This window comes from Staurois parvus, unplaced genomic scaffold, assembly GCF_062004578.1.
Source record: "Staurois parvus isolate SC_StPar_1 unplaced genomic scaffold, SC_StPar_1.0 ptg001132l, whole genome shotgun sequence".
In the NCBI taxonomy this organism is placed as follows: Eukaryota; Metazoa; Chordata; class Amphibia; order Anura; family Ranidae; genus Staurois; species Staurois parvus.
Window position 1 is genome coordinate 225,222 of NW_028318928.1, and position 14,779 is coordinate 240,000.

Genomic DNA, 14,779 nt, shown 5'->3' on the forward strand with positions numbered 1-14,779 from the left:
GTATTCTTAGATTCAAAGATGCCTCTGTCTCAGAACATGGGCTTCAAAAGACGTTTTAGTTTAAAGCCAACAACTGTGGAGCAGGATGATAAACTAGCCCTTGAGGCTGAAGATTCAGACGATCTGGGAGAACCCAGGGAGCATATGTCAAGAGTCTGATAAGGTTGGATTACGACATCTGCTGTGGCCAGTTTGGTGCTACAAGGTTCATTTTGGACGCTCTCCATCGTGATCCTTCAGAGCAGAGAAGAAAGGAGATTCAGGGGAGAAAAAGCATAGATCGGGCTGTACGGATTCTGCAAAGCCACTGCTTCCACCAGAGGAGCCCTGTATAAGGGGACAAAAACTCATCTAGTTGTCAATCCTGAAGGCCATTAGGTCCACATTCAGGTTCCCCCGTCTGTGACAGGTCCTGGAACACCTCTAAGTGAAGGGAACACAGCCTTGAAAGCAGGTGCTGCTGGCTGAGGTAGTCTGCCAGCCAGTGGTCCACACTTGGGATGTAAACAATTGATAAGGCTTGAATGTGTAGTTCTGCTCAAGACTGAATCATTTTCTACTTGTCTTGCAACAGCAAGATCTCAGGATCTTCTTATCCACTCCCATCCATGGTGTTCTCACTGAATCCTGGAATTGGGCAAATGGGACTGCCTTGAAAGAGGCTACCATCAGTCATAGGACTGTATTGCAGAAGTGACTCTAACTGAAACCTGGGACCTTAGTTTTTTTTTTTTTGTTTTTTTTAACTGGACATGTTTAATATCAAAAAGTCCAAAATGTTTTTTTTCTCAAAATTGTCAGTCTTCTTTTGCTTATATAACAAATAAAAAACACACAGGCGATCAAATACCACCAAAAGAAAGCTAATTTTGTGGGGAAAAAAGGACGTAAATTTCATTAGGGTGCGGCGTTGCATGACCGTGCAATTGTAAGTTAAAGTAACATAGCGCCGTAACAAAAAATGGCCTGGTCAGGAAGCGGGGGGGATCCTCAGGAGGGCACGTGGTTAAAGATGCATTAATAATGTAGTTTATTCAGCTTACACCGTGTTCCGAATTATTATGCAAATTATATTTTTGTCATTTACCTAAATAATTGATGTAAATAACAGTCAGCATAATTCTCATGTTATCAACTATTAAGAGTACAATTCACATTTTATTGAACAAGCCACCTAATAACAGGATTTTTTTTAAACATAAAAAACTTCCAATGCACTGTTCCAAATTATTACGCACAGTAAGCTTCGAAACACTTTATAGGTTGTAGAGAACTGAAAATTGTCATTTGTTGTGTTTGCAGCATATTTACTGAAATCAAAAGCTATTTCAATCAACCTTTTTAACAACATTTTAACTTTTTAAACATTTTAACAGGTCATTACTTTTTAACATAGGACCCCTTATTTGATAGCAGCTTCACAAGTCTTGCATCCATTGAACATGTGAGTTTTTGGACAGTTTCTGCTTGAATTTGCAAGATGTCAGAATAGCCTCCCAGAGCTGCTGTTTGGATGTAAGCTTCCTCCCACCCTCATAGATCTTTTGCTTGAGGATGCTCCAAAGGTTCTCAATAGGATTGAGGTCAGGGGAGGATGGAGGCCACACCATGACTTTCTCTCCTTTTTTATCCCCATAGCAGCCATTGATGCAGAGGTATTCTTTGCAACATGAGATGGTGCATTGTCATGCATGAAGATGATTTTATTACGGAAAGCATAGTTCTTCCTTCTGTACCAGGGAAGAAAGTGGTCAGTCATAAACTCCACATTATTATTATACAGTATTTATAAAGCGCCAATAGTTTGCTCAGCGCTGTACATTACAAAGGGGGACAGAACATGTGCATGCTGGGCAGTACTTGGATATTAGGTCAGTGATGTAGTTCAGGGCAGTATGGTGGACAGCTTTGTACGTCAGTGTTAGGATTTTGAATTTGATCCGTTGCGCAATCGGAAGCCAGTGGAGGGATTGGCAGAGGGGGGTGGCGGAAACGGAGCGGTTGGAAAGGTGAATGAGTCTGGCAGCCGTATTCAGGATCGACTGAAGCAGGGATAGCCAGCGGCAAGGCAGGCCAGTGAGGAGGGAGTTGCAGTAGTCGAGTCGTGATATGATGAGGGAGTGGATGAGCTGTTTAGTGGTTTCTGGGGTTAGGAACGTGCGTATTTTGGCGACGTTGCGGAGGTGGAGTCTGCACGAGTTTGTTAAAGATTGGACTTGGGGCTGGAAGGATAGGTTGGAGTCCAGAATGACACCAAGTACTCTGGCCTGCGGGGCGGGTTTGATGGTGGCGTTGTTGGATGTGATGGAGAAGTCAATGGGGGGTGGTGTCCGGGCTGGGGGGAAGACAAGAAACTCTGTTTCGGAGAGGTTCAGTTTAAGGAAGTGGAGCGACATCCAGTTTGTCGCTCAGTAGGTGTGTGATTCGGGCAGAGACCGAGGGGGTGAGGTGGGGGGTTGAGAGAGAGATTTGTGTGTCATCGGCATAGAGGTGGTAGTTGAAGCCGTGAGAGTGTATGAGTTGGCCAAGGGAGGAGGTGTAGATGGAGAAGAGAAGGGGCCCAAGGACAGAGCCTTGAGGGACCCCAACAGTGAGGGGGAGGTGGTAGCATTATAGGTAACACTGAAGGAGCGTTGTGACAGGTAGGATGAGAGCCAGGAGAGAGCAGAATCTCTGAGGCCGAGGGAGTGTAGTTTTTTGAGGAGGAGGGGGTGGTCGACTGTGTCGAAGGCCGCAGAGAGGTCAAGGAGTAGGAGCACATACAGTCATGGCCGAAATTGTTGGCACCCTTGATATTTTTCCTGAAAATCAAGTATTTCACACAAAAAAGGTATTGCATTAACACATGTTTTGCTATACACATGTTTATTCCCTTTGTATGTATTGGAACAAATATAAAACAGAGGCAGAAAAGCAAATATGACATAATGTCACACAAAACCCCAAAAATGGGCTGGACAAAAGTATTGGCACCCTTAACTTAATATTTGGTTGCACACCCTTTGGAAAACATAACTGAAATCAGTCGCTTCCTATAACCATCAATAAGCTTCTGACACCTCTCACCCGGAATTTTGGACCACTCTTCCTTTGCAAACAGCTCCAGGTCTCTCTTATTGGAAGGACACCTTTTCCCAACAGCAATTTTAAGATCTCTCCACAGGTGTTCAATGGGATTTAGATCTGGGCTCATTGCTGGCCACTTCAGAACTCTCCAGCGCTTCTTTGCCATCCATTTCTGAGTGCTTTTTGACGTATGTTTGGGGTCATTGTCCTGCTGGAAGACCCAGGATCTTGGACGCAAACCCAGCTTTCTGACACTGGGCCCTACAGTGCGACCCAAAATCCTTTGGTAATCCTCAGATTTCATGATGCCTTGCACACAGTCAAGGCACCCAGTGCCAGAGGCAGCAAAACAACCCCAAAACATCATTGAACCTCCACCATATTTTACCGTAGGTACTGTGTTTTGTTCTTTGTAGGCCTCATTCCGTTTTCGGTAAACAGTAGAATGATGTGCTTTACCGAAAAGCTCTATCTTGGTCTCATCTGTCCACAAGACGTTTTCCCAGAAGGCTTTTGGCTTACTCAAGTACATTTTGGCAAACTGTAGTCTTGCTTTTTTATGTCTCTGTGTCAGCAGTGGGGTCCTCCTGGGTCTCCTGCCATAGCGTTTCATTTCATTTAAATGTCGACGGATAGTTCGCGCTGACACTGATGCTCCCTGAGCCTGCAGGACAGCTTGAATGTCTTTGGAACATGTTTGGGGCTGCTTATCCACCATCCGGACTATTCTGCGTTGCAATCTTTCATCAATTTTCCTCATCCGTCCACGACCAGGGAGATTAGCTACAGTGCCATGGGTTGCAAACTTCTTGATAATGTTGCGCACTGTGGACAAAGGCAAATCTAGTTCTCTGGAGATGGACTTGTAACCTTGAGATTGTTGATATTTTGCCACAATTTTGGTTCTCAGGTCCTCAGACAGTTCTCGTCTCCTCTTTCTGTTGTCCATGCTTAGTGTGGCACAGACAGACACACAATGCAAAGGTTAAGTGAACGTCTCTCCTTTTTATCTGCTTTCAGGTGTGATTTCTATATTGCCCACACCTGTTACTTGCCCCAGGTGAGTTTACAGGAGCATCACATGCTTGTAACATTCTTATTTATCCGCAGTTGTGAAAGGGTGCCAATACTTTTGTCCAGCCCATTTTTGGAGGTTTGTGTGACATTATGTCGAATTTGCTTTCTTTCCTCCCTTTTTTTGTTTTGTCCCAATACACACAAAGGGAATAAACATGTGTATAGCAAAACATGTGTTAATGCAATACGTTTCGTGAGAAATACATGATTTCCTGGAGAAATATCAAGGGTGCCAACAATTTCGGCCATGACTGTACTTTGCAGAGGTAATCTTTACACCTTCGGGGGCTCTAAAGGTGCCAACCTGCTCTGTTTCCATGATTCTGGCCCAAAACATGACTCCACCACCGCCTTGCTGACGTCGCAGCCTTGTTGGAACAGGGTGGCCGTCCACCAACCATCCACTACTCTATCCATCTGGACCATCCAGGGTTGCACGGCACTCATCAATGAACAGGACTGTTTGAAAATTAGTCTTCATGTATTTTTCTGCCCAATGCAGCAGTTTCTGCTTGTGAGCATTGGTTAGTGGTGGCCAAATAGAAGGTTTATGCACAGTTGCAAGACTCTGGAGGACTCTACACCTTGATGTCTGTGGGACTCCAGAGGCACCAGCAGCTTCAAATATCTGTTTGCTGCTATGTAATGGTATTTTAGCAGCTGCTATCTTGATCCGATGCATGGATCTGGCAGAAATCTTCCTCAATTTGCCTTTATCTGCACGAACCAGTCTGTGCTCTGAATCAGCCACAAATCTCTTAATAGTGGAATGATCACGCTTAAGTTTTTGTGAAAGATCTAATGTTTTCATACCTCGTCCAAGGCATTGAACTATTTCACTCTTTTCGGCAGCAGAGAGATCCTTTTTCTTCCCCATATTGCTTGAAAATGGTGCTCTGCTTAACAATGTGGAACACCCTCCTTTAGTAGATTTTCCTTAACCACATGCCGCCCAGCCACTGTAGATATACGGCGGCAGGGCGGCACTGGCAGGCAAAACCACGTTTTAAAATGTGTGTTTTGTAAACAAATAGGGGGCGCGCGTGCAAGGCGCGCGCCGCCCTATCTGTCCCGCCGATCACCGCTGCAGATGTGAGTTGCCGGGTCACAGCCGGTCCTTAGCGGCTATCTCCCGGCGATCGGCGGCAAACAGTGACAGACAGCACAGCTGCAGTAGCTGTGCTGTCTGTCAATTCCCTGTCCGCTCCAGGATGAGCTGATCGAGAGAGAACAGTTTCTCTTTCTCGATCAGCCTTGTCCCGTCCAGTACGCACACCCGCCCCCTAGTAAAACACTCCCCTCACTCCTATGACCCTTCCCTGCAAAATAAAGTTAACCCCTTCCTCCCCATTGCCATTAGTACAGTGTCAGTGGTTTTTTTTTTTTTTTTTTGCACTGATCACTGTATTAGTGTTTTTGGGGATGTCAGTACCCCCCAATGTCAGAATGTCCGCCGCAGTCCCGCCATAAGTCGCTGGTCGCCGCCATAAGTCGCTGGTCGCCGCCATTATTAGTATAAAAAAAACCCTAAAAATCCCAGTATCTTTCCCGCCATTTGTAAACGCTATAACTTTCACGTAAACCAATTAATTTACACGTATTGGGTTTTTTTTTTTTTTTAGAAAAGACATGTCGCAGAATGCATTTTGGCAGAAATTTATGACTAAATTTGATTTTTGCTTTTTTTTTTTTTTTTTTTTTTTTAACTGGACATGTTTTATAGCAAAAAGTCCAAAATATTGTTGGTTTTTTTTTTCCCTCAAAATTGTCAGCCTTTTTTTTTTTTTTTTATAGCGCAAAAAATAAAAACCGCACAGGCAATCAAATACCACCAAAAGAGAGCTCAATTTGTGGGGGAAAAAAAGGATGTAAATTTCATTTATGTACCGTATTGCATGACCGCTAAATTGTCCGTTAAACTAGCGCAGCGCTGTATAGCAGAAAAATGGAGTAATTTGCAGTATCTCTACCATAGTTTGTAGACGCTATAACTTTCACACAAAGCAATCAATATACACTTATTGGGATTTTTTTTACCAAAAACGTAGCCGAATAAATTTTGGCCTAAATTTATAACCAACTTTGAGTTTACTATATATTTTTTTATAGCTGAAAGTAAAAAATATTGTTTTTCTTCAAAATCTTTGGCCTTTTTTTTTGTTTTATAGTGTGAAAAATAAAGCGCACAGGTGATCAAATTACACCGAAAGAAAGCTCTATTTGTGTGAAAAAAAGGACGTAAATTTCATTTGGGTGCAGTATTGCATGACCGCGCAATTATCAGTTGAACTAGTGAAGCGCCGAGTAGCAAAAAGAGGCCTGGTCATTAAGGGGGGTAAATCGTCAGGAGGGCAAGTGGTTAAATTGGGCTCACCGGCAAATCTAATTATCACAGGTGTCCGAGATTGTTTTCAGTGATCAAAAGAGCCCTGACACACAATGCCATCCATGAGTTAAACTGAAAAACAAAATTTCATCTTTGTGACACGTAAATAGAATTTGCATAGTTTGGAACGCGGTGTAGTTATGTACCATGAGGCTGTATATTCTGCAATATTTACATTTTTGGTAAACTCATTCAATAATTCTAAGCTCTGCAAGCTGAGATAACATGCACTGCATTGATGGTTTCACACAATTTCACAGTAACCATGAGAAAACCATGAGGGGGGGTTGCAAAAATTGGAGCACTCAGAATCTGGTGTAGCTGTCCATAGTAACCATTCTGCTTCTAATTTCAGCTTGTTCAGTTGAGCTTTGACAATCAAACCTGGAAGCCGATTGGTTTCTATGCAGAGCTGCACCAGATTTTTACATTTTTCCAGTTTTAGTAAATAACACCATATTGTGGTGTTTTTGTTTTTTTTTTGCATATCTTCTTAGTCTGTACTAAAATATGCAATGGATATTTTAACATTTTATACTGTTATTTTGAATTCTCTTATCCAAAAAATACAGACCTGAGGTTTTAATTTTATGTATTAGTTTTGTGGTGTTTTTTTTTTTTTTTTTTTTTTTTTTTTAAATAAACATTTGTGATTGCCAGGATCTGAGTGTTGGAGTACTTGAAAAATGTTTTCCATTTGCTTTTTTGGCTTTATGTATGAATGTGTATATGTAGTGTACATGGAAATGCATGGGACTCCTTTTTAGGGTAGGTTCAAATCTATGCACTGCATTAGTGTGCATGCATTTTCCCATGGGGGTGCTTGTGCATGCGTGCACTCAAGCCCATCTACTGCGTCCATTGACAGCAGCTCCCTCTCCCTCGTCACTGGTTTTTATTGCCAGCAGAAGGAGCTAATGGCCCCTGGTGCCCCAGCAAAGTCAGTGAGAACCGGAAGTGAGGGGAGAGGAGAGCTACAGCGCTGGATCGAATGAGAGCTTAGGTAAGTGTGGGGTGGGGGGGGGGGATTCTGATACCTAAACATTTTTTTTTCTACCTTAAAGTGGAACTCCACCCAAAAGGGGAAGTTCTGCTTTAACCCCTTCCCGCCGACGCCTCCCAGCCCTTTAAGAGATTCTGACGTCGGGAGGCGGGGCGCTGGGGCGTGGTTTAGGAATCATGTGACCGCCGTGATGACGCGTCACGGCGGTCACATGATCGGGAAAGGTCCCGTTCGAAAGAGCGGAGCGGGACCTTTCCGTGAGTACTACACATGTGTGCGGGGAGCGCGCAGGGCGCGCGCTCTCAGCACATATGTATTTAGTTCCATGGACGCAAATGTGCGGCCGCTCGGCGTCTAGGCCCAGACGCCGGGAGGCCGCACATCTGCGTGCGGCCGGCGCAAAGGGGTTAAGGACTGTTCCCCCACTCCCCATTAAGGATTGACACCTGCGGGGGGAGGGCGAATAACCAAATTTGACAGGTACCCGCTCCCACTTCCGGTCCAATCGCCTAGGCCAGGGGTGGGCAACTGTGGCCCTCCAGCTGTTCAACTACAAGTCCCATCATGCCTCTGCCTTTGGGAGTCATGCTTGTAACTGTCAGTTTTGCAGTCCCTCATGGGACTAGTTCTAAAACAGCTGGAGGGCCACAGTTGCCTACCCCTGGCCTAGGCGACCGGAAGCAGAAAATGTCCTCCCTTCCTCCCTGTAGTCTTTTGGGACACGTGACAGGTCCCAGAAGACTACAGGACCGTTCATGAAGTGCAGCGCTACTTGCTCATGTGCAGTGGGTACCCGGCTGTGAAGCCGCAAGCGGTTACAGCCTGGTGGCCCACACTGAAGATGTCGGCCTCCTGGAATACAGGATGGCCAGTGAAGCAGGCTGCAGGGGACACACTGCGGGACCGAGGGACAGGTAAGTGGCTGTTTTTAAAAGTCAGCAGCTACAGTTTTTTTACATGGCGAGTGGAACTCCACTTTAATAGCAGGAATGCATTAAGGTAAAAAATGGTTAGGCCTTATAACCACTTTAAAGCAGTCCATTCGTTTTGAATGGGCTGCTTGCTGCACAAAAATAACACCAAAAAAGTGCTTTTCTAGTATAGTACACCACAGCCCATAATAGTATGTTACTATATGTGGTGCCCTGGAACACTTGCTTTTGGCCAGCAAGTATGAATAATGCTACAGTGCACTAACGGACAACATGGTAATTTTAATACTTTGCGCTGTTGCATGTTACCACAGCATATACTGTAGATGTGGAAAAAAAATAGAAAAAGTAATAAAGTAACAGATTGTGTGCTCCTAATTGTGGTAATGGAGAATAAGAAGAACCTGGCGCTGTAGATGGTGTGCAATAAGGATGGCTGTTATGCATACTCATCATTCGACTGCCAGACTCCTTGTACACCAGCTACAGTGCAAGGTTCTTGAATATTTTATTTCTAGTATTGGTTTATTGCATATGGATGTATCCCAATCCTGCTTTCTACCTTAGGCTGGTCATAGATGGATCGTGTGGTGGTTTTTTTTTTTTTTTCTTTTTTTTCATCCACAAGCAAGGTGAATGATGGAATCCTCCTAGCTGGGACATTGTATACTGATATTCTTCACTGTCAGAATACAATGATCAGCGGCTGATTGAGAAAAATTATCCAACAAGCCCAATTGACAGAAGTCAATCATTAGGCCTCATTCCCATGGAGTACTAAAGTGTACTCCCATGGCCAGCCATGATTTAACTGCTTGGGGATCCACAGGTGTTCGGTGCATCCCCATGCAGGCAGTTCCATTGATGTCAGTTGGGACACAGCAGCTGCACGGACACACACTGCTTCCAATCTGACATCCATGTGGGTAAACACTGCCCTCCAGGGGCACACGCTTTAGTATGCCCTGTGTAAACAAGGCCTTAGATCAACATCTGTGGATTGGGAATGGCCACATATGGATCAAAATTCGACCAGTTCAGGACTGGCCGAATTTCAATCTATCTATGGCCAGCTTTACGCTGCTGGATCGATGTTTGTTTGTGTTTTTATTTAAACCTTTTCTGATGGGTCTTCACCTGACAAACACTGGTACATCTGAACTTGTTTTGTCTTAAATTAACAATGCCCACTTTAAATATTATTGTACTCATTTTTAATTTTTCTCCTTTGCAGATGGATCGTGAAAAGTCCAACATAGAAAACAATTTACAAGACCTGCAGAAGACTTTGGATGTCGTTAGGAAGGACCTGTGTAATGAACAACAGAGAAACAGTGAGTTGGTCGAGCAAATTCAGGCTTTCCAGCAGGAAAACCTTCACCGGCAGGAGCAGGACAATGGGAATAACCTTGTGAAATGCTCTTGTGGACAGGAAGAAACTGAACTGGCTAAACTTGAAAAAGAGCTGAAAGAAGTCCAGCAAAAATATCAGATGTTTGAGGAAAAGTACCAAGAGGAACAAAAAAAGTGGGGAATGAACAAACAAGCTTCCCGTAATGAACTGCAGTCATCTTTCCAATCCGAGACCGATGACCGAGGGCTCTTGTCCGATCTCCAGGAAGAGTTGAGGACAGCACGGAGGCTCTATTGTGACTTTCAGAGCAAGCTCAATCTAGCCCAGGAGGAACTTTTGGCATTCATAGAAGAGCTCGCTCACCTCTACAACCATGTCTGCATGCGAAATAACCTGACGCCAAACCGCGTCATGCTTGATTATTACAGAGATGGTAAAGGAGCAAAGGTACTTCTCAGAAAAAGAAAATCTTCAGACTTCTTTGGAAAACTTGTGGTTAGCCCTGATATTGAGATAACAGAGCTTCACAGTGGTGAGCGATCCCCACTGAGTAGTCCTGACTCTACTTTGGGGTCAGATTGTGCGGACTCCCCTAGAGAGCTGCTTAGCATCACTCATCTTGTAGCCATTGTCAAGGACCAGATTAAACACCTGCAAGGTGCTCTTGCTGTGTCGTGGCACCAGACATCACTGGACAGTATTGCTTCTGATATGGAAAAGGACAAAGAGGTTCTGGTGGAGGAGGTCATGAAACTGAAAGCTTTGCTGAGCACTAAGAGGGAACAAATAGCAACTCTGAGGACTGTTCTGAAGGCTAACAAGCAGGTACATTTTGTCTTAATCAAGGCTCCTGGTTGTGTACTATTTATTTTTTAACTGTCCCGCTGTTCTGTTTTTTTAATAATTGTTAGTGTTTTGTATGTTTTTATACTTTTTTTCGTAATTTAATAAATTAACTTGGCCCTTTTAAGATTCGCGTTTTATTTTATTTGACATGGATTAGGGGGTCCTGCTATTTTTACTTCTTAAATAGGCCAACGTTTGGGCATTATATTTATCTAAATGTATTGGTTTTAAAGCTGATCTCCATGTTTGATTTAACTTTAGTTTTTTAGGACCAAGCTGGTCCAAACAAACTCTTCACTAGCAGTTGCAGCGGTTGTGTGTGCTGTATAAACTGTAGGTAGCCCCAGCTACATACAGTATACAGCGTTGTTTGCTAAGTCCTGTCCATTCCCAGAGCAAATTCGAGTCAGTGCGTGCCACTCAACCATTCAGAGGTAGCATTGTAGTCTATGAATGAATACAAAGATTTCTCTGATTGGCTGGGGTGGAGTTTGTGATGTCATCAGCCTGTATCTCCACCTTAGCCGATCAGAGTAAGCTTTATATTCGTTCATAGAATACAAGGCTTCCTCTGGCTGAGCAGCGCCAGGAGCAGGGTATTAAAGTATAACTAAAGGCAAGACACTTAACCCCCGAAACCCACCCCCCTGTTTTGGACTGAGGGTTTATGATCTGTGACAGTTTTTATTGCTGTCTGCAGGAAGGTTCACCCTCTATTTCTCTCTTTTGTTCTGTTTACCATTATTGTTGAAAGTAAAGAAAATCCCGAATTTTGGGCTGTCCCCAGAAAACTAACAAATGTTCCAAGGGTTACTTTAGTTCTGGTGACGTGGGGTACCCCTAGGGATTCTTTTAATTTGTGGGGATTTCCTCTCACTTCCTGCATTGGCTGTGGGACAGCAAATGAAGGGAAATCTCCAAAGTGGGACACAGTTGGCAAGAAAATCTGAAAGGGGTTATAACCCTCCCTTGCTCTATCCAAAATGGAGAAAAAAACAATTGCCTATAGTTCTACTTTAAAACTACATCCTGCTACCGGAGCTGTATACTGTGTAGCTGAGGCTACATATAGTGTGTACAGTGCTCCCGGTGAAGTAAATTGTTTGGGTCAAGGTGTTCATACTATTTAAAGGTAATTTAAACCTGGAGATCAGCTTTAAAGTGTATCTTAACCCAAGAACGAAATATAATGTATATATTGTAGTTTACCGGTCCTTAGATGTTCTGGCTGCATTCGTTTTTTGTTTGCAAGGACAGAACCTGTTGATCCTGCCATAGCCCCAGTGCTGTTGTAAGATCTTGATATCTCAATTTATTTAGTTCTTTGTGCCTTTTTGTAAACCACATTACTTCCCCTTTATGTAATGGAGATGGATTGCTGGAGACATTTGCAGTCCTCATCAGGAGTGCAGCATATGGTGACAGCGCTGCTGTTAATAGATACAGTACAGTGAGTGTCACCCTAGGACAGGAAATGTGTTATTGGCAGAAATACCAGGTAAGAAAATGAATGCTGCCACCACATCTAAGGACTGTCAAGCTTCAGTATATTACATTTTTTAGATATGCTTTAAGCCTAACCTAATTTTTGACCACACAGGCCAAAGCTACAGGTTCACTTTAATGTAGCCCTCCCCTGCAGTAAATGCAGTATTTGGCTTCCTTTTAACTCCCCCATTACTTCATTAGGCTGTCTGGAGCAAAGGAAAGTCCTTGAAAGCTAAGAGGTGCCCAAGTCTTTGCCTACACCATGCTATAGATCCCATTTTGATTGCACTGGTGGGCCCATGATCACATGGGCCGAGGGTCAGATCTTTTGCTATGCCTTGAATGGGTAAAGCAGAGGTTTCCTTTAAGGCACATAGCTAACCTTTCAATGATTACATTTATAATAAGCAATTGATTTTGCAGATGGGCAGCTTTTAAAACGTGGACATAAAAATTGAGCCGGGAGCCATTTAAAGCTTAAAGTTTATTTTAATAGAAGTATTGTTTAGTTTTTATATATTTAACACAGTGGAGTACTGAGCTGTGTGCTAATATGTCTATAGTCAGCTTTTGCTTAATATTTAAGAATACCTTTTATTAGCAGATGTGTTAAGGTGAACGTGACATGACCTTTAGCCTGGGTTCACATATATGCAGTACTGTACATCGCATGTGATTCACACAGGAACCGCATTGCTGTGCAAATCGCATGCGAATTGTGTGCTGTGCGATTGAAGCCATACATTTTGTATGGCTCTAATCACATCGCACCCTCACCAAAAAGGTGCAGGACCCTCTTTTTTTTTTTTTTTTTGGTCCGCACTGGAATCGGTTCGCATGGGCATTCACACCTATGTGGTCCGATTCTGCACATCGCACCAGGTTTTGTGGACCAATTTCGGGGTGTTGACATACACACCCGCAGCAGTTCGCATGAACGGGGTGTGATTCTGATGTGGTGTGGAATTTGCACAGAAAATGCTGCATCGGTGTGAACCCAGGCTAGAGTGGAATTTCCATCAAAACCTAAATCTTAAAAATGCTCCCTCCCCCCTCAGAACACCTTTGCAAACTAACCTGTGAAAGGTGTATATACTACCTGTTTTCAGGCTGCTCCAGTCCGGTTGCGTGATCTGGCTCAGCCAGTGTGGCTGCAGGGGAGAGGAGGGAGTGCTGACAATTGATGGACCATTGAAGCCTATGGGTGACGACATCCAGGCTTTGCTAGATGCTGTTTGAAATACTGTCTCTTCTACCCTGCAGCCGGTGCTAGCTGACACTGGGGAAAGTCATGTGACCATGTTGGAGTGGCCTGACGATAGGAGCGTTTTTAGTCAATGTACACTTAAAGAGTGCGGGCACATTATTGTGCTTGCATATACCTATATTAAATCTTCAAATCTGTGCCTTGGTGAAGCCCCAACATCCCAACTTCTGGCCAAGTACACATTTTAAAGGACTCGGTACTCCTGAAACCTAAAGAATGTTACTACCTAAGGTCTCTTTCACATGATGCAGAGGCCCATACAATGTGCAAGAGCCATTAGTTCATTAATGTGGAGCTGTGTAGGCAGCCTATGTTAGTTAATGGAGGTTCAGCAGGCTCTCCGACACATCTGAGCGTGACAGGTATGCGATAGTATATGTTTGGGAGACATGCACTTGATCCTGTACACTTGGGAGTCTGTACGGCCACTGCACCCCCATTGACTATTGTAGACTACTTGCACATAGCTCTACCCTGCTCTGGACGCATAAACAAACCACTCTTGCACTTTATATGGGTTTCTGTGCCTGCGTGATGGAGATCTTAGAGCAGAGGCAATTAAATACCTGCCATTACTTTAATTGGTCAGAAAAGCCTACTTTTTATTACCTTCTCTAATTTTGTTTCTCTTTTGTAACTGGTTCCTGACTTCATAGCTAAGCCCTCCAAACTGTCCTTCACCGATTTTTGCCTTCATGGCCACTAAGAGGACACTTATTGGGTAGGGGTAGGTTAGTCAGTGGAGCATAGCCATGAAGTCAGGGAAATTCAGAATACAGAAACAAACCCGTAACCTAATTAGGTTAGTGGCACAGAAAAGGCTTTTTCTGGCTAATAAAAGTATTTGCATGCTTCTTGTGGTGTCATTGTCTTAAGCTTTTAAAGCAGTGGTTCTTAACCTTTTTGGAGGTACTGAACCCCACCAGTTTCATATGCGCATTCACCGAACCCTTCTTAATTGGAAAAATAAAATATGATTTTTAAAATTCAAAACATAGGTATATATTTATACATAGGTGCACAAAATGAACAAAACCATTAAGAACAAAGAACAAAACCATTAAAACATGATTTTCACACAAAAACAAAATAATGAATATTTACCGCAAATCAGTGTGACTTCTGCTGTTGTCTTTCAGAGTCCAGTTCAGAAATGCGCGGCATTACCTTGGCAAGTGCCACTCTCATGTCATTTTCGCAACAAAGTTTGTTCCTTTTCTTCGTCTTTATGTCCAGCATCCTCAAAGGATTGCTCGCAAAGATATGTTGTAACAAACGGTATGAAAATTCCTCCTGGCTCCTCCCCCTTGACCAGTGCCCCAATAGCAAGCTGCTTGGTATAGGGGCACTGGTGCGTGCT

The 14,779-nt window shown here is 43.5% G+C and overlaps 1 protein-coding gene across 1 annotated transcript in view; it reads left to right on the plus strand.

Annotated features, from left to right (window-relative positions):
- Window positions 1–14,779, plus strand: part of LOC149439374 (protein bicaudal D homolog 2-like) — a 70,823-nt gene that overhangs the window by 33,802 nt on the left and 22,242 nt on the right. The window contains exon 6 of the mRNA XM_089659096.1: window positions 9,699–10,643. Within this exon, the coding sequence (XP_089515222.1) occupies window positions 9,699–10,643 (945 nt within the window). The remainder of the gene's footprint in view (window positions 1–9,698; window positions 10,644–14,779) is intronic.